The sequence below is a fragment of the Haematobia irritans genome, chromosome 1, assembly GCF_050003625.1.
Source record: "Haematobia irritans isolate KBUSLIRL chromosome 1, ASM5000362v1, whole genome shotgun sequence".
Lineage (NCBI taxonomy): Eukaryota > Metazoa > Arthropoda > Insecta > Diptera > Muscidae > Haematobia > Haematobia irritans.
Window position 1 is genome coordinate 56,079,382 of NC_134397.1, and position 26,146 is coordinate 56,105,527.

The 26,146-nt window shown below is 26.8% G+C and overlaps 1 protein-coding gene across 4 annotated transcripts in view; it reads right to left on the reverse strand.

The window, feature by feature from the left end:
- Window positions 1–26,146, reverse strand: part of SNF4Agamma (SNF4/AMP-activated protein kinase gamma subunit) — a 514,590-nt gene that overhangs the window by 149,421 nt on the left and 339,023 nt on the right. For 3 of the 4 annotated variants that reach the window (XM_075290408.1, XM_075290409.1, XM_075290407.1), the window contains one exon: window positions 13,694–13,730. In XM_075290408.1, coding sequence (XP_075146523.1) covers window positions 13,694–13,730 — 37 coding nt within the window. Of the gene's footprint in view, window positions 1–13,693; window positions 13,731–13,845; window positions 14,195–26,146 lie in introns of those variants that run through there. The other variant, XM_075290415.1, reaches the window with a different exon arrangement.

A 26,146-nucleotide genomic window follows, 5' to 3' on the forward strand; every position in this document is an offset into this window, starting at 1 on the left:
TGCACACTTGACTATACGACTAAGTGTTATGTTTGTACAAAATTTCAAGCAAATCGGTATAAAACTCTGGCTGCTGGATCCATATTAGTGCATATCGGGCGAAAGATATATATGGGAGCTATATCTAAAGCTGAACCGATTTCTTCCAAAATCAGTAGGGTTCTATTCTGACCCAAATTAGGAACATGTGCCAAATGTGAAGGCGATTGGACTTAAATTGCGACCTAGACTTTGATCACAAAAATGTGTTCACAGACAGACGGACGGACGGACATGGTTATATCGACCCACCCTGAGCATTATTGCCAAAGACACCATCCCAATAAACACAGGATGAGCGTTTTTCAAATGCAACAACTTTTCAGTTTGAGGGTAAATATAATTTTCAACATAAATTCAACTTGACTTGAAATAGCTCATTTTCAATACATCTTCAAATTGTTTGCGAATTACTTCCAATTTGCCAAAATGTTGACGAAATCTTTGAAAAGGTGTTGAAGATAATATGAGAAAACTTTGACAAAACACTACCCTAAAATTCAACGAAAAAACCATGTGGTTTTCAATACTTATTTGTGCAACGAAGTTCGTGGTCAAGTGCAAGAAATAAAAAAAATGGAAAATTTTAGACAAATAACCAAATAGTTTATAAAAATGGGTAAGTGAAAATAAAAAATGAAATAAAACTTTAAGGAAGTCACTAAATGTATATCTCTTTGCAGAAAACTAAAATTATGGATTCTACGTTCTTGAAAACATTAAAAAGCTGACCGGTGAAAAAATGGTGGACAATTAACTGGAACTGCTTCAAATAGTTTATAATAATTGGTACGTCAATATGAAAAATTAAATCAACACTTTAGAGAAGTCACTAAATCTAAATCTCTTTGCAGAAAACTAAAATCTTTGGATGCTACATTCTTGCAAACATCATGACCAATTAAAAATGAGTGGCTTATCGACAAGAAAAAGTTTCCAGAAACATTACAAGTGCAACCAATTAAAATTGTTAAAAACAACTAATTGTTGAAATCAACAACTTCTGGATGAAAATGTGCATCACATCGTCAGTTTAATTCATATGCTATTATCAGTTTAAAATGGATATTTTGTGAATTCCTTCTGCTGGAAATCAATTCTAACACGCGGTCCAGTACGTTCCTAATTTTAAATTACACGCATGTAGTGTAGTGTATTATTATATATTATTATATATTTTATTTTGATGAAAATGAATAAATTATACAAAATTCATAGAATTTTGGCTTTGACTTTCGATTTGAAGTGGGGATATCATTCATACAAATTTAGGTTGAAAAGTATTTGCAACGATGTTAATTTTGAATTTGACTCGCATCGAAAATTGTTTGACAAATTATTGAGTAGCGATGCATTTCAATTTGAGGATAACACTTGAGATATTATTGCTAATGTGTTGAATTTCACTGTTGAGGGTAATGTCTGTTTTTTGTTGAGAACGCGATTTTCTCAACAATTTCTCAACTTGAATATTACCCTAATCCTTTGAAAAAATGTTTGAAAAATTGTTGAAATTTAGCATTTTTCAAACGTTTGTGTTTATTGGGATGTGTCTATCTCGTCTCCTTCTGGGTGTTACAAACATATTCCACAGTGTGGCGCAGGGTATAAAAAGTGATGAAGTTTTTTTTTTTTTTTTCATTTTTAAATAAAAATTTAGTCCAAATAATCAAGTTTTAATCAAACTAAAAACACAAAATCAGATGAGAAAGTAATTGAAAATAGTTACGTTTTTAATTCAAAAATTTAATTATGTTTTACAATCAACGTCAATTAAATTTTTAATTAAATCAATTCCATACATAGCTTTGATATTCTGTATGTAATGCATCTAAATATTGGTCTCAGACCCCATCTATATGAAATCCGAATTATGTTTCAATGTTCCGGGTAACGTCTGAGCCGATTTATTTGAAATTTTTAGATAATGTAGATAATGATCAATCATGTGGTGAAAATAGAGTAGCACATTATTTGATATCTTGTCGGGGAGGGGGACCATCCTTTTGACCGAATTTTTAAAGTACAGTGAAAAAAAATCTTTGATTTACTTGAAATTTACAGAGGAAGTAGAGGAGGTTACGAATTTAATATGGGGCAACTGAGGGATTTAATATGGGCTACCTCCCCTTGCCCGAGATTTTTAAAATTGAAGGAAAGATTCCCGAATTGATTGAAGTTTTGTGGTAAGGTTGAGGGTGATCTCTAAAAAAAATCTCTTCTTTATTTTTTGACCGTCGAAAAGAACAAAATCTAAACTTCTTCGACTTACTTGAAATTTGGAGGGAACGTGGGAGAAGGTATTTAAATTAATACAGTATATATGATTTTGTCGATACCTGGTCGGGAAGGTGAACACCATGTTCCCAATTTTTTGCGCTATGAATTTTTACATAACCTTTCAAATTTGTCTGTATTTACGAAAAAAAAACAAGTTTTCCGATTTGAACCCTGGGGCGAAAATGGGGTAGTACCTGAGTTTTTTGTGCCAGTAAGGGTGTTCTTCGGATTATTAATTTCATGAGCGCTTCATGTTAATAATTTTGCATATCTTTTCTGTTATAGTCAAAAAATTTTAAATTTTCCTTGAAAGTGCTCCAGTGATAAAAGCAGGGTACCATATTGTTCGAACAATTTTACTTTGAATTTACATTTTATTAAAGTTTTTATCAATATTTTATTAAATACCGGTCGCAGAAATTTGAATATACGATATATGAAAGTCTTCCATGAGTGAAGCGGGTCACGACAATTTCGTGTCACATGCACACCTCTACGCTGAGTTAAATAAATAAAATCAAATCAAACTTCAATCGCCAACAAACAAAGAGTTTTAGGCGCCGTTCAGACTATAAGTTTTCCGGAAGAAATGTATTTGTAAAAAATCTTACAGTGTGTCAGACTATAAGTTTTCCGGACGAATTGTGTTTGTAAGAAATCTTACAGTGTGACCAATCGCTATAAATTGTCGGTCAATGTGTTATCGATTATATTAAGAAGCTACAGTTTCGATATGTCGGAAACTGTAGCACGGGCATTATCATCGGGATAAATTTATACCATAAACGGCGCATAACTCACTTCAAGTTGAACAAAAATCTAAATTTTTTCTAAATATTATTTCAATATACATTAGAATTCAATAAATCAAAACGACTTTTTTACGTGTTCCTTAATCAAAGGTCATACTTTAAAATTTTTGTCTGCACCTATAAAAAATTTGATTTGATTTGCACGTTTTAGGTTTTCGATGATATTTCTTATCTCCCTCACTTTAGATGACGTCAATTGAACATGGATGGTAAGGTGCAACAATATAACCCAATTTGATTTGCATCGTGAACATGATGGCAATTTGAAGATTATTAAAAACAACCCAGCAAAAAATTCTGGATGTTATTCTAAAGGTACAATTTTGAAAACACTTTTTAAAATCCCTTTCATTTTAACAACACAGGAAGTTCTTTTAAATCGTGTTTTTTAAACTCGCACTTTTTCATATTTCTAAGCATTAATTCTAACTTTTTTGTTTCAAACATGTTTTGCGATGGCAATCAAGCACGTAATTGAGGTTAACGTTCTCTCATTCGAGCCATTTGTTAGAATCATATACAAATTAAGTAAATACGAAAAAAGGAATAAAAATTCATGTGACATTTTATCCGCTCAATTGAGAATACGTCAAAGCTGTCTCATGACTAAACAATGTGATATGATTTTTGTAATTAAAACAATATTATTTTTTAAATTTTTCAGATCAAATCTAGTCTAGGTTATTACCTTTGCGGGGAATTTATAATTGACCTGCATAGTCAAATTTTTTATCACTTAAATTAAAAATCTGTATATTGAAATCCATCTTTTTTTAATCAAAATTCTACGATCGATGTAAAAAATTAAATTTTCAACTTATATATTTTTTTAAATTATTTTTTTAAGGGAAAAGATCAAAACCAATTGGCAACACTGCCTTAGAGTAAGGTAATTCGACTTTTGAAAAAATAAAATTCCATCCAAAGCAGAGAATGAAGCCGCCGAGTCGCGCCGCCGATTTCAGTCGCCGCCGACCAGTCACAAACATTAATAGTATCAATTAATTTTTTCTTTGGATCAATTAATTTTTTAATTGGCCTCCAATTAATTTTTTAATTGATACTATCATTCTGTAATTGAAGACATTTCAATTAAAAAATTAATTGAATCAATTAATTTCGTGATTGAATCAGAAACATTAATAGCATCAAATAATTCTTTAATTGGCCTTCAATTAACTTTTTGATTGATACTATCATTTCTGTAATTGAAGACATTTCAATTAAAAAATTAATTGAATCAATTAATTTCGTGATTGAATCAGAAAAAAAATTGTGTGAACCGAAAACAATACAATTGTAGTTCTTTAATAAAATATCTTTTCAAGCTAGGCACATTTTTCTTTTTCTTTCACTCGATAATCATTGTTTTTTGATCAGCCGATATGAAAACGAGACGTAAATTTTTGTTTTTTTTTTTTGTTTTTTAATCTTAGTGTTTGAACGTGGTATTGGAGGTTACGATTAAGGCGTTTATGATCGAATTTTAATACAGGGCGAAAATATACAGAAGAGCAACTAAATTAAGACTTCTCAGTGTAGAGAAGGTGACAATTTCATTTTATTTTTCAACTCATAAAACAAAATAAAAAAATTGTACAATTTAAAAGAAGAAAATAAAATGCATTTTTATCAGTAAAATGTCTCACATTAAATACCCCGTTCTTTGTTTTGCTTCGTCCCAGAAAAAAAATAAAAAACAAACAAATGAAATGCCTCCTACAAACCATGATGATAGGCAATGAAAATTACGAGATTCTTGTGAACGAGGAGTAGCAACAACTGTTAAATTCGGCTTGGGCTGCTAAGCAAAAGTAGCCACCCATGCAAACACACACACACTCACAAACGCAATGCCAATGATTAACCCCACCAAAATGCAAGGCAAAGCTTTATTTCGATTTATTAGCACAAAACACACATGTGCATGCACCTACCACCCTGCAAACATTTTCTATCGAAAGTGTATCGAAGTAGTTTCACCCTGGAAGATAAAACTTTCATAGGCGATATCATTTTCTTATCGAGTAAGTGTCCCCGTTCGGGAACAAATGTCCCACTACGCGATAGTGTTCTCGGGGAATCGAACCAGTGACCAAAAGAAGTCAAAAAAGCGATAGTTATTTTTTAAACAAGTATATACAGTAGTAAATTCGGCCGGGCCGAATTTTAAATACCCACCACCATGAATCAAATATAATAGTTTACTTTGAAAACTCTTCGTCGTATTGGGTTACTTGATAATATATAGAATTATAGGGGGTTTGATGACAAATCTTCTCCCAAGGCAGTCAGCTCCCGAAGCCAAACTTTAAAGATTCTACCTATGAAGACCAGATAAGATTCTAGATTTATGAGAACCAATTTTGTTAAACATATCGTGTATATGATTAAATTACGCCTTGATTTGAAATCTTAAATCTGTAGAGTAAAATCTGGAAATTTTACTTTCAGTTTGAAGCAATTTTCATGATCTATTGAGAATTTTATTGCTATTTTAGAGAATTTTAGAGTTGAATAAACGAAAATATTTTTTAAAGGAAAGGAAATTTCGTTTGTCTAAAATTTCATTATAAATTACTAATTTCCAGCAAATCGGATAAAAACTACGGATTCTAGAAGTCCAAGAAATAAAGCCGGGAGATGGGTGTATATGGGGGCTATACCAAAACATGGACCGATAGGTACCATTTGCTACTCACATATTTGTGATCTTAAAATACCTCCAGAATTTCAAACAAATCGGCTAAAAAAACATAGTCTCTAGACGCCCAAGAAGTAAAAATCGAGAGTTCAGTCTATATGGGGGTTATACCAAAAAATGAACCGATATACCTCAATTACGGCACCCTTATTTCTGGTCTAAAAATACCTCTAGATTTCGAATTTCAGGCAAATCGGGTAATAAATACAGTTTATAGAAGCTCAAGAATTTCAGACAAAGCGGATGGTAAATATAGTTTCTAGAAGCCCAAGAAGCAAAATCGGGAGATCGGTCTATATGGGGGCTATACCAAAAAATGGACCGATGGACACAATTTTCGGCACACCTTTTTATAGTCCCAAAAGAACTCTAGATTTTCAATTTCAGGAAAATCGGATAGAAAATATAGTTTCTAGAAGCCCAAGAAGAAAAATCGGGAGATCAGTCTCTATGGGGCCTATATCAAAACATGGACCGATGAGCACCATTTTTGGCACACCTTTTTATGGTCCTCAAATACCTCTAGATTTCCAATTTCAGGCAAATCATACTGTAAATATAGTTTCTAGAAGCAAAATCGGGATATCGGTCTATATGGGGGCTATACCAAAACATGGACCGATGGGCACTATATTCGGCACACTTTTTTATGGTTCTCAAATACCTCTATATTTCCAATTTCAGGCAAATTGGATAAAAACTACGGTTTTTATAGGTCCAAGACTCCAAATCGGGAGATCGGTCTATATGGGGGCTATATCAAAACATGGACCGATACGGAACATTTTCGACTCACCTCTTTATGGTCCCAAAATACCTCTAGATTTTCAATTTCATACAAATCGGATAGAAAATACTGTTTCTAGACGCGCAAGAAGCAAAATCGGGAGATCGGTCTATATGGGGGATATACCAAAACATGGACCGATACGGACCATTTTCGACACACCTCTTTATAGTCCCACAATACCTCTAGATTTCCAATTTCAGGCAAATCGGATGGTAAATATAGTTTCTAGACGCCCAAGAAGCAAAATCGGGAGATCGGTCTATATGGGGGCTATATCAAAACATGGACCGATACGAACGATTTTCGTCACACCTCCTTATGGTCCCAAAATAATTCTAGATTTTCAATTTCAGACAAATCGGATAGAAAATACTGTTTCTAGTCGCCTAAGAAGCAAAATCGGGAGATCGGTCTATATGGGGGCTATACCAAAACATGGACCGATACGGACCATTTTCGACACACCTCTTTATGGTCCCAAAATACCTCTGGATTTCCAATTTCAGGCAAATCTGATAAAAACTACGGTTTTTATAGGCCCAAGACCCCAAATCGGGAGGTCGATTTATATGGGGACTATATCAAAACTTGGACCGATATAGCCCATCTTCGAACTTGACCTGCCTGCAAACAAAAAACTAATCTGTGCCAAATTTGGGGACGATAGCGCCATTATTGAAGGCTGTAGCGTGATTACAACAGACAGACAGACAGACAGACGGACATGCTTATATCGTCTTAGAATTTCTCCCTGATCAAGAATATATATACTTTATATAGTCGGAAATCGATATTTCGATGTGTTACAAACGGAATGACAAACTTATTATACCCCCGTCACCATTTTATGGTGGTGGGTATAAAAATAAAAATGATGATCGGCCGCACCGAGCTTTGAACTCGAAACCTTTCGTTTTCAAATCAGAGGCTCTCCCTCTGTGCCACCCACGCTCGTTGGTTGATAGTGGCTTTTTACACACATGTACTCTCAGAGAGGTGCTATTGAAAAATTTGCTATGTCGATGTATGGAGTCTATATTTAGATTTTTGATCGCTGTTAGAGTCGAATTTGTTTCGAAACGGAAACACCCCACGCGATAGTTGTTTTTATTGTTGCTGTGCTTGAGTTTTTACTACCAGAAAACTTCCTAGCGTTACGAAATAGTGACATCTTAGCGAAAGACGATAAAACTATCACCCAAATGTTGGCAGGGGCATTCACAGTAAAAAATGCATTCTTTGTTGTTGTAGTTTGTTTGTGTGGGGTGATTTTGTTTTTGTATAAGTTGTTGCATTTGAGATTCATTCTTGTTGGTTTTTGGTATTTTATTGTTGCGTCTGCGGTTGTCGATGCCACAGCCTGTCTCTGCTACTTATTTCTCAATGCGCAATATTTATTCCATTTCAAGGTCAACACAAGGTTAGCAGTTAGAAACAATAAAATCCAGGAATCACTGTAGTGAGGGGGTGGGGTAGAGGGGGTAGAAGAGGTAAATATTAAAAAAAAGGAAGGATGCAAAGGAAGAGCAAGAGCAAGTAAAGGCAAAAGAAATTATACTAAAAATGTCAACAAGAAGTTTATGAGATGAGTTGCAGAAAACAACTAATAACACAAGTCTCTCATCTGCTAGTAGTAGTGTATGTAGCATTTCTTAATGGCAATTACTGCAATACACACACTATGTCTATTAAAAATCCGCCAAAAATATCCATCACAAGAGCTATAAGAGATGTTGTCATACAATGCGAAACAGAAAGCAAGTGTTGCATATATAGAAAATGTTAAAAATGCCGGTATTAAAGTGAATAACATTGATTATTATGACATTGAGGTACAGTTAGAGAAATTTATTTGACAATTCAGCGAAGAAAAATATTATATTAAGACAAGTTATTGATACAATGTTAAAGTCATATCTTTGGTACAACTATTGAGGATTCTTTCTAAAATCTGTAAACACAACCCCAGCGACTGTCGGTAGGCTAGGTGTTGTCACGTTAATATCCTTTCCTTATCGCTAATTAAATTAGTGCTGCCATAGTTTATTAATTTTATAAACTCACTGGTATACATTACATATGAAAATAAGTTAAAGTGTACAATTTGGATCTCTATACACATATAATGCGATTTACGAAATCAAAAAATTCGTTATAAAGCATTTTCAAAAATGCTTGAAAGAAATGCACAAAAGTCTCATTAAATATTATTTGTTTTTATTTTTAACCCCCAGACATTGAAAAAAAAAAAACAAATAAAAACAATTTGACATCCGATAAACAAACACTTGATTCTGATGATTAGAAATTTCATTGGCACAGTAAAAAGATTTCTAAAATTCTTATGGGTTTCAGGCGCCAAAATCCCATTCCCAGTATAATATAAATGAAAATGAAAGAAAACACGTATTATATACGAATAAAACTTATTTTTATTTTTATTTGGGGAAAAAAGAATTTTGTAATTACATCGAATGATTACAGCCAGGTCAGATGTATGTCGCACACCCCCAACAAAACAAAGAGTATATGGTAGATTGTAAACAAAAAAATAATTTTTTTTAATAGATTTATACTAAATATTGTGTAAATTTTGTATATCAAAATTAAGTTGCATAATAATTTATATTAGATCTATATTTTTGGTTTTAAGTATAGGTTAGGGGAAGCAAGTTTGAATCTCACTTGCATTTTTTGTTGTTAAAATATTTTTCTTTTTTGAAAAAATTATTTTAATTGAATAAAAAAGGAGAAGAAAACTTGGGAAAAAATTAAATAAAAAACGATTTTTTATTTGTATGATATTTTTATTATTTTTTATGAAATTACTTTTTTTTAACTTTCTGCCAAGAAGTATTTCACTTGCGTTTTTTTTGTTGTTGTTAGAATATCTTTTTTTTTTGAAATTACTATTTGACGCAAAAAAAAATAAAAGAGGAGGGGAAATATAGGGAACAAATAAAATAGAGAAAATTTTTTTATTTGTATGATATTTTTCTTATTTTTTGTAAAATTATTTTTTTTTTAACTTACTACAAAGAACTATTTCGAATATCTCGAGAAATACTTTAAAAAGGATGCCTTTTTTATAATTTTACTATTTGACGCAAAAAAATAAAAGAGGAGGGGAAATATAGGGAACAAAAAAAAAAAATAGAGAAAAATTTTTTATTTGTATGATATTTTGTATTATTTTTTGTGAACTTATTTTTTTAACTTACTACCAAGAACTATTTTGAATGTCTCGAGTAATATTTTGAAAAGAATGCATTTTTTTTATAACTTTGTTTTATTTATTTTTAATTTTTCATTTATTTAAGCTGTTCGAATCCTTTAAGAGGCCGATTTAGCGAACTACAATGTATTATGGAATTTTACAATCTGTATTAGATTTTTTATATTATCTTTTATGTAAGTATTTTTATTCATTGTATAAAAAAGGGAAAATAGGGAAAAATAAAACACAAAACTATGTTTTGTTTGTAAACTATTTTTTATTCTTTTTTGTATAATTATTATTATTTTTTTAATTTCTAAAAATAACTATTTCGAATATTTGTAGAAACATTTCAAAAACAATGCCTTTGCTAGAAATTCCATACAAAATTCGTTTCGATTTTTAGCTCATGTACAATTGTTTTATTCACGGTTGCCACTGGAGCCAACAAATACTATCCAAATTTGGAGAAAATGTTACCAAACAAAAAAATCTTATTTTGCAAATTTTTATTTCCATAGAAAATTTGGTCAAAATTTTATTTCTAAAGGAAAATTTGTCAAACTTTTATTTCTATAGGCAATTTTGTCATAATTTTATTTCCACAGAAAATTTTGTCAAAATTTTATTTCCATAGAAAATGTTTCAAAATTTGATTTCCATAAAAAAATTTTCAAAATCTTATTGCCATAGAAAATTTTGTCAAAATTTTATTTATATAGAAAATTTTGTCAAAATTGTATTTATATAGTAAAGTTTGTCAATTTTTTTCTATAGAAACTTTTGTCGAAACTTTATTTCTATAAAAGAAATTTTGTCAACACTTTATTTTATGGAAAATTTTGTCAAAATCTTATTTCTATAGAAAATTTTCTCAACATTTTATTTCCATAGAAAATTTTGCCAAAGTTTTATTTCTAAAGAAAATTTTATCAAAATTCTATTTCTATAGAAAGTTTTGTCAAAATTTTATTTTTATAGAAAATTTTGCCAAAATATAGAAAATTTTGTCAAAATTTTATTCTCATAGAAATTTTCTCAACATTTTATTTCTATAGAAAATTTTGTCAAAATTCTATTTCTATAGAAAATTTTGTCAAAATTTTATTTCTATAGAAAATTTTGTAAACATTTATTTCTATACAAAAATTTTGTCAAAATTTGTCAAATAATCAGAATAAAATTTTATTTCTATAGAAAAATTTTTTAAAACTTTTATTTAGAAAGAAAATTTTGTTAACATTTTATTTTTATAGAAAATTTTGTTCAAAATTTATTCCTATAGAAAATTTTGTCAAAAATTTATTCCTATAGACAATTTTATCAACATGTTTTTCTATAGACAATTTTGCCAAAATTTTATTTCCATAGAAAGTTTTGTCAAAACTTTATTTCTATAGAAATTTTTGTCAAAATTATATTTCTATAGAAAATTTTGTCAAAATTTTATTTCTATAGAAAATTTTGTCAAAATTTTATTTATATAGAAAATTTTGTCAAATTTTTATTTCTATAGAAAATTTTGTCAAAATTTTATTTCTATAGAAAATTTTGTCAATATTTTATTGCTATAGAAAATTTTGTCAAAACTTTATTCCTATAGAAAATTTTGTCAAAATTGTATTTCTACAGAAAATTTTGTCAAAATTGTAGTTCCAAAGAAAATTTTATCAATTTTTTTTTTCCATAGAAACTTTTGTCAAAATTTTATTTCTATAGAAAGTTTTATGAAAATTTTGTTTCTATAGAAAATTTTATCCAATTTTTTTTTCTATAGAAAATTTTGTCAAAATTTTATTTCTATAGAAAATTTAGTAAAAATTTTATTTCCATAGAAAATTTTGACAATAAATTATTTCTGTAGAAACTTTTGTCAAAATTTTATTTATTTTGTCAAAATCTTATTTCTATTGAAAATTTTCTCAACATTTTATTTCTATAGAAAATTTTGTCAAAATTTTAAATTTTCGAAAATTTTTTCGAAACTTTATTTCTATAGAAAATTTTGTCAAAACGTTATTTCTATAAAAAAAAAAAAAAATTGTCAAAACTTTATTTTATAGAATTTTTTTTTTCTATAGAAAATTTTGTCAAAATTTTATTTCTAAAGAAAATTTTGCCAAAGTTTTATTTCTAAAGAAAATTTTGTCAACAACCTATTTCTATAGAAAGTTTTGTCAAAATTTTATTTTTATAGAAAATTTTGCCAAAATATAGAAAATTTTGTCAAAATTTTATTCTCATAGAAATTTCCTCAACATTTTATTTCTATAGAAAATTTTGTCAAAATTCTATTTCTATAGAAAATTTTGTCAAAATTTTATTTCTATAGAAAATTTTGTAAATATTTATTTCTATACAAAAATTTTGTCAAAATTTTATTTCTATAGAAAAATTTTTTAAAAGTTTTATTTTGAAAGAAAATTTTGTTAACATTTTATTTTTATAGAAAATTTTGTTCAAAATTTATTCCTATAGAAAATTTTGTCAAAAATTTATTCCTATAGACAATTTTATCAACATGTTTTTCTATAGACAATTTTGCCAAAATTTTATTTCCATAGAAAGTTTTGTCAAAACTTTATTTCTATAGAAATTTTTGTCAAAATTATTTTTCTATAGAAAATTTTGTCAAAATTTTATTTCTATAGAAAATTTTGTCAAATTTTTATTTCTATAGAAAATTTTGTCAAAATTTTATTTCTATAGAAAATTTTGTCAAAATTTTATTTCTATAGAAAATTTTTTCGAAACTTTATTTCTATAGAATTTTTTTTTATTTTTTTTCTATAGAAAATTTTGTCAAAATTTTATTTCTAAAGAAAATTTTGTCAAAATTTTATTTCCACAGAAAATTTTGTCAAAATTATATTTCTCTATAAAATTTTATCAAAATTTTATTTCCATAGAAAATTTTGTCAAAACTTCATTTCTATAGAAAATTTTGTCAATATTGTATTGCTTTAGAAAATTTTGTCACAATTTTATTTCTATAGAAAATTTTGTCAAAATTTTATTTCTATAGAATATTTTGTCAAAATTTTATTTCTATAGAAAATTTTGTCAAAATTTTATTTCTATAGAATATTTTGTCAAAATTTTATTTCTATAGAAAATTTTGTCAAAATTTTATTTTTATAGAATATTCTGTCACAATTTTATTTCTATAGAAAATTTTGTCATAATTTTATTTCTATAGAAAATTTTGTCAAATTTTATTTCTATATAAAATTTTGTCAAATTTTATTTCTATAGAAAATTTTGTCAAAATTTTATTTCAATAGAAAATTTTGTCAAATTTTTATTTCTATAGAAAATTTTGTCAAATTTTTATTTCTATAGAAATTTTTGTCAAAATTCTATTTCTATGGAAAATTTTGTCAAAATTTTGTCAAAATTCTATTTCTATAAAAAGTTTTGTCAACCATTTATTTCAATATTAAATTTTTGGTAGAATTCTACCAACTTCGGCAACCGTGATTGTATTACCAAAAGAACACCCTAATGTATAAAGAACAAAAATTTCCTACCATAATTCTAAGATTTAACAATTAGCGTAATTTGAACAAATATTTACTAATAATTTAAAATGATAAAGGCTGGCTCTGTTGTATTTAAAAAAATGTATGGGGTCTGAGCACTGCTTTCTCAAAGGCATGCAATAGGCTCGAGGAATGTTTTCAAAGTCAAAATTTATTTTTATTGCTTGGTTGGTAGTCATTAAAAAAATACAAATAAATAAATACAAATGTATGACAACAATTAAATTTTTTGTTAACACTTGGTACTTGCTTTTGTTTGTATATACGAGAAAAATAAATAAAATAAAAAAAAATACAATATGTACTTACTTTGTACTGCCAATTGCTGTTGATGCGCCGCCACACGCTGAAAAGACAAAAAAAAAAAAGAAAAATAAATAAATTTTCAATAATTTTACAATTGTACAACATTATTATTGTTGTTGTTTATTAAATAAGCTAATCATATTTGAGAAATTTACATTTTGTAACAGCGTTCTTATACCACTTCTTTCCAAGGATTGAACATCCAGGGATTGACTACGTCCACGTTGATTTTTGGTTTGTGGCGATGATGGGGCCGATGAGGAGTTTGATGATGATGCTGCATGAGAATGAGCATGTCGATAAATCCAACGTTTGACAGCAGACATTTTGTTGTTGTTTTTTTAAAACAATTATCTATTTGATTTAAGAGTTCTATTAAAAATATTTTAATTTTGTACTTTTGTTTTAATTTAACACAGCCTATATTTCATCTATTAACGTTTTTTATTTCTCTATTTAATTCGTTTGTTTACATTTTGTTCATACGGTAGCGTAATAACATTTCTGTTAATTTAAAAGGGAAAGAAAGAGAAATTTTAAATGTTATCTCTCAATAGCTTTCACTTTATTTGATGTGAAGAGAACGAGCTAGAGAGATAACGTATAAACAAAACAAGAGCTTTTATTGTATAGCGTTTCCAGTTCGTAGATATTTATGAGTTTCGTAAAAACTCGGGAATTATTAATCATATTTTCATAAATAAATTGCAGGTATTTGGGGATTTTTTATGGACATTTGAGGCCATAAATCTCTCAAGATAATCTGTTCAAATGGTACGATTTTCGAAGATAAAGTTACAATTTTGTGACATGCGATTTTAGATTTGCAGGAAAATTGTTTGTTTATCTTCTAGAGAGTGTCTTAAATTTATGTCTAAACGTCCTAAAAATGTAATGAAAACACCGCCTGAAACCACTTAGAGAAGCTTTGAAACCCTCAGAAATGTCACCGGCATTACTGAGGTGGGATAATCCACCGCTGAAAAACTTTTTGGTGTTTGGTCGAAGCAGGAATCGAACCTACGACCTTGTGTAGGCAAGGAGGGCACGCTAACCATTGCACCACGGTGGCTCCACAGAATATATATTGGTCTGAGACCAATATTTCGATGGTTTACAAGCGGAATGACAAAGGTAGAAAAACCTCTGAAATTTCTATCAAAAATCCATTTTAGGGATTTTTTTTTGGGGAACTTTGGCAATATTTCTTTAAACATTTTTTTCTGCAAACCCTAATATAATGATACCATAATTAGTTTTTAAAGGTTTCAATTCACAAAAAAAATTGTGTTAAAAAAATAAAACAAAAAAACAGAAACGGTCCTTCGAGGTCCAAAATAAAAATTTGGAAAACAAAAATTAATTGCAAGGCCATACATTATGAACTATTAGCGATATTTGCACATTCACGACATCTTTTTTATACACTCAAAAAAAAAGTTTACTTGGATTCAAAGATTTTGACCTTCCCTTAAGGATTTTCGTATTTATTCCGAGGCACTCCAAAAGCGTTTACTTGCATCCAAAGATTTTTACCTTTTCTTAAGGATTTTGGTATTGATTCCAAGCCATAGATGGGGGTTAAATAAATTAAACATTTCAGTTAATTTAAGAACGATTTCATTAAATCAAAAATGTCAAAATTTTATTTCTATTTATTTCTATAGAAAATTTTGTTTAATTTTTATTTTTTTTAGAAATTTTTGCCAAAATTTTATTTCTATAGAAATTTTTGCCAAAATTTTATTTCTATAAAAATTTTTACCAAAATTTTATTTGTGTAGAAAATTTTGCTAAAATTTTATTAATATAGAAAATTTTGCTCAAATTTTATTAATACAGAAATTTTTTTCAAAATTTTATTTCTATAGAAAATTTGTCGAAATTTTGTGAAGTACAAACCCACAATGAAAAACAAAACACGAATGAAGTAAAAGGAAGCACGCTCAAAATAAACCCAGCCAACTGCACTCAAATCGATGATTTGATGGTGGCAAAGGAAAAGAGAAATGTTTGCATGAATTTATTTCGGCATAAGCCGGCTATCATAAACCTTTTTTCGGAAGGTTCATGTGTGGTTCATTGTTGAGTTTAATGAACTGCCTGAATTTATTCTGATAATTGGTTGATAGTTTTGCTGCAAGTAGAGGATGCTGATGAGGAAAGTGGTAATTCCGAAACGTGCGTCCATCCAACCATCTTGCAGTCTATAGGGCTTTGCCAAAATAAATTTGACAAACATTCTTTTCCTCTATTGGTTAAGCTACTCTTGTAGTTTAGTCAAAACAATGGTTTTACAGCTGAGATCAAAACAACAAATAAAATTTTGTTTCTATAGAAAATTTTGTCAAAATTTTATTTCTGTAGAATTTTTTATCAAAATTTTATTTCCATAGAAAAAATTGTCACAATTTTACTTCTATAGAAAATTTTGTCAAAATTTTATTCCTACAGAAAATGTTGTCGAATTTTTTTTTTCAATAGAAAATTTTGTCAAAAATTTTATTTGTATAAAAAAAATTTCAAACTTTTATTTCTATAGATAGTTATAGAAAAATTTTATTTCTATATAAAATTTTTAGAAAATTTTCTTCCTATACAAAATTTTTGCATAATTTTGTATCTACATACATTTTTTTTACAGTTTATTTCTGCACAAAATTTTATGTCTATAGAAATTTTTGTCAAAATTTTATTTATATAGAAAATTTTGTCAAAAATTTATTTCTATGGAAAATTTTGTCAAAATTTTATTCCTTCAGAAAATTTTGTCAAAATTTTTTTTCTATAGAAAAAATTTTATTTCATCAGAAAATTTTATTAATAGAGAACATTTTGCCAAAATTTTATTTTAAAAAATATGTTGTCAAAATTTTGTTTCTATAGAAAATTTAGTCAAAATTTTATTTCTACAGATAATTTTTTCACAGTTTTACTTCTATAGAAAATGTGGTCAAAATTTTATTTCTATAGAAAATTTTAACAAAATTTTATTTCTGGAGAAAATTTAGCCAACATTTCATTTCTATGGAAAATTTTGTCAATATTTTATTTCTATAGAAAATTTGTCAAACTTCTTTTCTATAGATAGTTATTGCAAAATTTTATTTCTATATAATTTTTTTTACAAAATTGTTGCATAATTTTTTTTTTACAGTTTATTTCTGCACAAAATTTTATATCTATAGAAAATATTGTTAAAATTTTATTTCTATAGAAATTTTTGTCAAAACTTTATTTCTATTGAAAATTTTGTAAAAATTTTATTTCTATAGAAAATTTTTGGAAAAATACCGATTTTGTCAAAAATTGTATTTCATCATAAAATTTTATTAATAGAGAACATTTTGTCAAAATTTTATTTAAAAAAAAATTTTGACAAAGTTTTGTTTCTATAGAAAATTTAGTCAAAATTTTATTTCTATAGAAAATTTTTTCACAGTTTTACTTCTTTTTATTTTATTTCTATAGAAAATGTTGACAAAATTTTATTTCTGTAGAAAATTTAGCCAACATTTTATTTCTATAGAAAATTTTGTCAATATTTTATTTCTATAGAAAATTTGTCAAACTTTTATATCTATAGATAGTTATTGCAAAATTTTATTTCTATATAAATTTTTTTTCAAAATTTTTGCTTAATTTTGAATCTATATAATTTTTTTTACAGTTTATTTCTGCACAAAATTTTATATCTATAGAAAATATTGTTAAAATTTTATTTCTATAGAAATTTTTGTCAAAACTTTATTTCTATAGAAAACTTTGTCAAAATTTTATTTCTATAGAAAATTTTGAAAAAATACCGATTTGACGAAAATATACCAAAATCAACCAAATTCCATTTGGTCCGACCATCGAACCAAATTTAAAAATTAATAATTTTCTGGACAACACTGGTTTAGGACACAATTTTTGATTTGGGGACTTGGAGATTTAGTGGGGGTTTACATACATTTTGGGGAGTTTTGTGGGGATTGTATTAAATTATTTTTATTTCTACATTATTAAAAAAAAGAATGACAGGGGGTCCAAGGGCTTATTTTTAATTTTAGTCAGCTTTACTAAGACATATTTTTACAAATGCGAAATCATTTCGAAATCATTTCATTTTGCCCCCTCATCAGTGTTCATTACTGTTTTGGACAAAAAAAGTCGTATTTTGAAGTTTTTGGTCAAAATTTTGTTTCTCTAGAAAATGTTGTCAAAATTTTATTTCTATAGTATTTTTGGTCAAAATTTTATTTCTACAGAACATTTTGCCAAAATTGTATTTCTGTAGAACATTTTATCAAAATTTTATTTCTATTTTGTAAAATCTACCAAAACACCAAGAATTCAAAAGTTACAGAATTTTTCCATAAAAAAGCGATTTGGAACCACTGTGCGATGGTGGGTATCCCCTTGCGAGAGGTTTCACTGTATACCCCCCGTCCTATGGTGATGGGTATACAAATATTTTGTAATAATTTAGTACTCATTAAACACTTGCTGGCCGGGATTTGTTTAATTTCATTATTTACATTTCAAAAAACAATATGGTAACTCTCTAAAGGAAAAGCTTTCCTAAAAGCTTATCATCACTTACAAACAAATGGCAAAATAAACAAACACAACAGATGGCGCCACAATACTTCATTGCTAAGATAAAATTTCGCTTAAATATATAAACAAATAATTAACAAAAAATATTTCTATATTTATATGTCTGTGTAAATATTAATACTTTCATTTATTTTATTTAATATTTGTACTCTTATTTATTTTACATTTTTTTGTATTTATTTGGTGACGATATTTACATATTTTAATTATAAAAGAAACTTTAACCAATTTCCCACGATATGAGAGTGGCTACATAATAACAGCATGTGCGAGGTAAATTTGCTTTCATAAAATATGACGTTTGCGTATTACTTAAAGTATTTAACGGGCTATATATTAATTTATTATGTCAGCTGATAATTGACATTTCTCTTTCTTTTATAGTTAGGGGTTTGTTTTCTTGCCATGTCATCGTAAGCATTTTGTTTATTTTGGCCACGTCGTATGGCAAAAAAAAAATATATATAAATAAAATAACTGTTGAGTTATGAACTTAAGTCTTCATTAAGTTTTTATATTTTATCAAAGCATGCCATGACTTTGAATGTATATAGCATTTGAACTAACATTTTCATATTACTATTTAAATATACTTTATTATTTTGACTTTCTTATTAAGTATCAGTAGGCTATGCTTATGTTTAATATTTAGTTATACATAGGGCTGTAGGAATTTGTAAAGAAATGTTACGAAAATCGTATAACAAGGAAGATTTATATAACTCGTTGTTAGAATACCGAAATACCCCTGTGAAAGATTATAGATATTCACCAGCTCAGTTAATGTTACATAGGCGCATGAGGACTCGCATTCCAATTACAGATAGTTTAATAAGACCAGATAGTAGATATATATTCAACAATTATATAAGGGATGATATAGAAAAGAAAAAGTTAAACTCTCAAAAATATTATAACAGAACCTCACGGGAAAGAAGGATTTTGAATATTGGAGAAGATGTATTTTTCAAAAATGAGGGTTCTCGTGTGTGGGTTCCAGGGGTTGTCATTGGTCATCATGGAACTCCAAGATCGTATATAGTGAAGAGTTTGCTAGATGGGAAGATTTACAGAAGGAATTCCTATCATATAAAGGAAAGAAAATGTACTGATTGCCCTGAGGGTGAGAATGTGAATCCAACGTCTGACAGATATGATGTTGTAGGTCCAAGAAGATCTTCTCGTTTGCAAAAACTATACACTTAAATATTTATTATTAATTATGTAATGTCTCTGAATTAAATTTATGAATTTGCTCATTGAATGTTATTTTATATGTATATATATATAAATACATCTTAGCTTATATTTAATTGGCTATTGGTTGAATTCTTAAAAAGAGGGAGGTGTTGAGTTATGAACTTAAGTCTTCATTAAGTTTTTATATTTTATCAAAGCATGCCATGACTTTGAATGTATATAGCATTTGAACTAACATTTTCATATTACTATTTAAATATACTTTATTATTTTGACTTTCTTATTAAGTATCAGTAGGCTATGCTTATGTTTAATATTTAGTTATACATTTTATGAAAATAAAGAATAAGACAGTTGTTGTCTAAAAGTCAATTATACTACAATAACAGTCCAAACAAAATATTAGCAACACAATGTTAATTTAATTTGTATTTAGTATTTGCCCCCGGCATATGATAGAAATTTATATTCCAGAAAAAAAATCGCCTAGAATCCCTTGTGAATAAAATTTATTTTACAAATAATATAAAAGACGCGAAAATTTGGCTGGGGAGGGGGTGGCAATACTTTTCGAAATGCCATAATTTTGTCTTAATGAAAATGCTAATGAATCCATCAAATCATGGGACAATGAGCAACGAGCACAGAAATCAGTCTCATGTCCAATGTTATGACGGCCTTAATTTGTTTTAATTAGACTTTATGCAAATTTTAGCTACATAGGTTTTCTTTTTTTCTCGTTATTTGTGAAAAAAATGATTGCCTTTATTGCTTTTTATAGGTTGATAGATTTGCTTTTAGAGCAATTAAAAATTTAGCCGTGCCTAAGCAATTATGAGATTTATTTATTTAAACGAAAAAAAAACTTAATTTTTCATTCTGCAATAAGAGAATATTGAGATTTCAATGAACTCAGCCCATATGGAACGAAATATTGAAATAACTGGAAAGGTTTGGTATAGCTAAGCTACACTGATAGAAAAACCCTTCATGATATTAACGAAATTTGTCATTAAGCCAACTAAAAAAATTTCATACACGAAAAAAAATTTTCCTGCTTTGGTAGATTTTGCAAAATATTCCTCTCCAACTAAGAAAATACAGTTTTGACAAAATTTTCTACAGAAATAAAATTATTACAAAATTTTCTATAGAAATAATATTTTGACAAAATTTTCTTTAGAAATAAAATTTTGACAAAATTTTCCATAGAAATACATTTTTGACAAAAATTTTCTATATAAATGAAATTTTGTTGTTGTTTTTATTGCAGCTTAAAACCATACATTGACTAAACTACAAGTGTAGCTTAACCAACAGAGGAAAAGAATGTTTGTCAAATTTAGTTGGGCAAAGCCCTATAGACTGCAAGATGGTTGGATGGACGCACGTTTCGGAATTACCACATTCCTCATCAGACAAAAATTTTCTATAGAAATGAAATTTTGACAAAATAATTCTTGAAGTCTTGGTAGATTTTGCAAAATTTTCCTCTCCAACTAAGAAAATAGAAATAAAATTATGATAAAATTTTCTATAGAAACAAAATTCTGACAATTTTCCGTAAAAATAAAATTTTAGCAAAAATTTCTACAAAAATAAAATCTTGGTAAAGTTTTCTATAGAAATAAAATTTTGACAAAATTTTCTATAGAAATAAAATTTTGACAAAATTTTCTATAGAAATAAAATTTTGACAAAATTTTCTGTAGAAATAATATTTTGACAAAATTTTCGATAAAAATATAATTTTGACAAAATTTTCTTTAGAAATACAATTTTGACAAAATTTTCTATAGAAATAAAATTTTCTATAGAAAATTTTTGACAAAATTTTCTAAAAAAAATAAAATTTTGACAAAATTTTCGATAGAAGTATAATTTTGACAAAATTTTCTATAGAAATACTATTTTGACAAAATTTTCGATAAAAATATAATTTTGACAAAATTTTCTTTAGAAATAAAATTTTGACAAAATTTTCTATAGAAATAAAATTTTGACCAAATTTTCTATAGAAATAAAATTTTGACAAAATTTTCTATAGAAATAAAATTTTGACAAAATTTTCTACAGAAATAAAATTTTGACAAAATTTTCTGTAGAAATAATATTTTGACAAAATTTTCGATAAAAATATAATTTTGACAAAATTTTCTTTAGAAATAAAATTTTGACAAAATTTTCTATAGAAATAATATCTTGACAAAATTTTCTATAAAAATAAAATTTTGACAAAATTTTCGATAGAAGTATAATTTTGACAAAATTTTCTTTAGAAATAAAATTTTGACAACATTTTCTATAGAAATAAAATTTTGACAAAATTTTCTATAGAAATAAAATTTTTACAAAATTTTCTATAGAAATAAAATTTTGACAAAATTTTCTATAGAAATAAAATTTTGACAAAATTTTCTATAGAAATAAATTTTTTATATAGAAATAAAATTTTGACAAAATTTTCTATAGAAATATAATTTTGACAAAATTTTCTATAGAAATATAATTTTGACAAAATGTTCTTTAGAAAAAAAATTTGACAAAATTTTCTATAGAAATAAAATTTTGACAAAATTTTCGATAGACATATAATTTTGACAAAATTTTCTTTAGAAATAAAATTTTCTATAGAAATAATATTTTGACAAAATTTTCTATAAAAATAGAATTTTGACAAAATTTTCTATAGAAATAATATTTTGACAAAATTTTCTATAGAAATAAAATTTTGACAAAAATATCTATAAAAATAGAATTTTTACAAAATTGTTTATAGAAATATAATTTTGACATAATTTTCTATAGAAATAAAATTTTGACAAAATTTTCTATAGAAATAAAAGTTTGACAAAATTTTCTATAGAAATAAAATTTTGACAAAATTTTCTATAGAAATAAAATTTTGACAAAATTTTCTGTAGAAATAAAATTTTGACAAAATTTTCTATAGAAATAAAATTTTGACAAAATTTTCTATAGAAATAAAATTTTGACGAAATGTTCTATAGAAATAAAATTTTGACAAAAATGTCTATATAAATAAATTTTTTTCAAAATTTTCTATAGAAATAAAATTTTGAAAAAAAATTATATAGAAATAAAATTTTGACAAAACTTTCTATAGAAATAAAATTTGGAAAAAGATTTGATATAGAAATAAAATCTTGACAAAATTTTCGGTAGAAATACAATTTTGACAAAATTTTCTTTAGAAATAAAATTTTATATAGAAATAAAATTTTGACAAAATTTTCTATAGAAATAAAATTTTTATATAAAAATAAAATTGTGACATTTTCTGTAGAAATAAAATTTTGACAAAATTTTGTATAGAAATGAAATTTTAACAAAATTTTCTATAGAAATAAAATTTTGACAAAATTTTCCATAGAAATAAAATTTTGGTAGATTATTTTTGTCAAAACCATGATTATGAACCGATATGTACCAAGTTTTGTGTGATTGGGGATCCGCTATATATAACTATAGACCGATATGGACCAATTTTGGTATGGTTGTTAGCGGCCATATACTAACACCACGTTCAACATTTGAACCGGATTGGATGAATTTTGCTCCTCAAAGAGGCTCCGGGGGTCAAATAAAATTTCGACAAAATTTTCTATAGAAATAATATTTTGACAAAATTTTCTATAGAAATAAAATTTTGACAAAATTTTTTATAGAAATTTTTGTCAAAATTTTCTATGGAAATAAAAGTGAACAAAGGTTTCTTTAGAAATAAAACTGACAAAATTTTTTTTTAGAAATAAAATTTTGACAAAATTTTTGTATAGAAATAAATGTTTACAAAATTTTCTATAGAAATAAAATTTTGACAAAATTTTCTATAGAAATAGAATTTTGACAAAATTTTCTATAGAAATAAAATTTTGACAAAATTTTCTATAGAAATGAAATTTTAACAAAATTTTCTATAGAAATAAAATTTTGACAAAATTTTCCATAGAAATAAAATTTTGGTAGATTATTTTTGTCAAAACCATGATTATGAACCGATATGTACCAAGTTTTGTGTGATTGGGGATCCGCTATATATAACTATAGACCGATATGGACCAATTTTGGTATGGTTGTTAGCGGCCATATACTAACACCACGTTCAACATTTGAACCGGATTGGATGAATTTTGCTCCTCAAAGAGGCTCCGGGGGTCAAATCTGGGAATCGGTTTATATGGGGGCTATATATAATTATGAACCGATGTGGACCAATTTTTGCATGGATGTTAGAGACCATATACTAACACCACGTTCAACATTTGAACCGGATGGGATGAATTTTGCTCCTCAAAGAGGCTCCGGAGGTCAAATCTGGAAAACGATTTATATGGGGCCTATATATAATTATGGACCGATGTGGACCAATTTTTGCATGGTTGTTAGAGATCATATACCAATATCATGTACCAAATTTCAGCCGGATCGGATGAAATTTGCTTCTTTTTGAGGCTCCGCAAGCCAAATCTGGGGATCGGTTTATATGGGGGCTATATATAATTATGAACCGATGTGGACCAATTTTTGCATGGTTGTTAGAGAACATATACCAACACCAAAGCCGGATCGGATGAAATATGCTCCGCAACCCAAATCTGAGGGTCCGTTTATATGGGGCTATACTGCGTAACATAACATTTAGAAATTTTTTTCTACAAAACTTTAATTCTTAGAAAATTTTCTTTAGAAACAAAAATTTTGAAAAAAATATCTATAAATTAAATATATTTAAAAATTTAAAAATTGTTAATTTTCATGTTAGATCATATTATGAAAATCCGTTGTGAGTAAGTTATCCTTTTTTGTAGAAGTAGTAACTTTCTCTTGATGGTGTAAGCTAAGATCCTTACATTTAAAAGGCAATACGTTTACAATTCAAGGGATTTATACACACACAATTGTCGCTAATAGGAGAGATCAAAATATATAATAAATAAACTTCTAAAATAAAATAATAAAACATTTCTTGCGAAGAAAAAAAAAAAAATTGATAAACTGCTCAAAATAGGATTATTTATATTTGGTAGATTTTTGTTAAAATTTTCTTGAAATTGTGGTAGATTATTTTTGGCACAAGTGACAACCGTGGTTCTGGTATCATTGGGATGAAAATAATATTGGATAGCAGTCAATGATATGACAGATTCTACCTCTGGGGTGTTTGTGGTATATAAATAATAACCATTTTAAAATTAGGAAAGTAATATACAAAATTCCCTATTTATTCAAAATGAATTTCTTACCAAAACAATTTTAACTCTCATAACCTTGATGATGTGGCCATGAGTCAAAATAGATATCAATTTTTTTGTAACTATATCAAAAGGAGACCTTAATGAAAAATAAACGCAACATTAATTTATTTATTTTTTCCAAAAACCTTGATTACAAATATTTGTTAAGAAATTTATATTTTAAATACAGATAACAATCTGGGCATTTTTATCAACAACTGTGCTCGAGACATACTATACACATAGAGTATAGGGGAATAATTTCACCGCAACCCACCTCTAGTGCAAAAAAACAAACGCTTCGAAAATAAGTTAAATATCAAACGATGGTAAATTATTTTTTATACTCATACCAGATAACTAACTAAATGTTGTTGGTGATGATCGTTTTAGACGACGACGTACAATAAATATTCGTATACTTGAAAACGTAAGTGAATATTTTAAATTAAATTGAACTAATGCGGAAATAATTGAAGTGTTTTAATCTAGCGTAAAACAAAATAGAAAATTTTTAGCCATTTCTAATTATTTTGTTCCGATTTATTGATGTTTTTCTAAAATAGGACGGTGATATAATTTAGGATTATATTCGTAGGGAAAATAAGACAATAAATAAATATAATGGAAATTTTCTGGAATTGGAAATTGTTATCCCAAGACTAATACCTTACCATGCCGTATCAATTTAACTACAGAGAATCCTGCCAGAAGGGCAAACCGCCTGAATTTTGTCTATACTAGGGAGATATATGAAATGTCAATTTTAATGTAATGATATATCACTGGTATTCAAGATATATGCCCACTTTTGTGAGGTTTTCGCTTTTAAGAGTGTAGGACATAAGTTAAATTAATTTAAAAAAAAATTGACAAAATTTTCTATCGAAATAAAATTTTGATAAAATTTTCTATCGAAACAAAATTTTGACAAAATTTTCTATGGAAATAACATTTTAACAAAATTTTCTATAAAAATAAAATTTTGAATTTTCTATGGAAAAAAATTTTTGACAAAATTTTCTATAGACATAAAATTTTACCAAAATTTTGTATAGAAATAAACTTTCGACAAAATTTTCTATAGAAATAAAATTTTGAACAAATAGTTTCCAAAGAAGTAAAATTTTGACAAAATTTTCTATAGAAATAAGATGTTGAAAAAATTTTCTATAGAAAAAAAATTTTTTTGACAAATTTTTCTACACAAATAAAATACTGATGAAATAAAATTTTGACAAAATTTTCTATAGAAATAAAATTGTGACAAAATTTTCTATGGAAATAACATTTTAACAAAATTTTCTATAGAAATAAAATAAAAAAATTTTGAAAAAATAGTTTCTTTAGAAATAAAATTGTGGTATAAAAATAAAATTAATTTTGCAAAAAT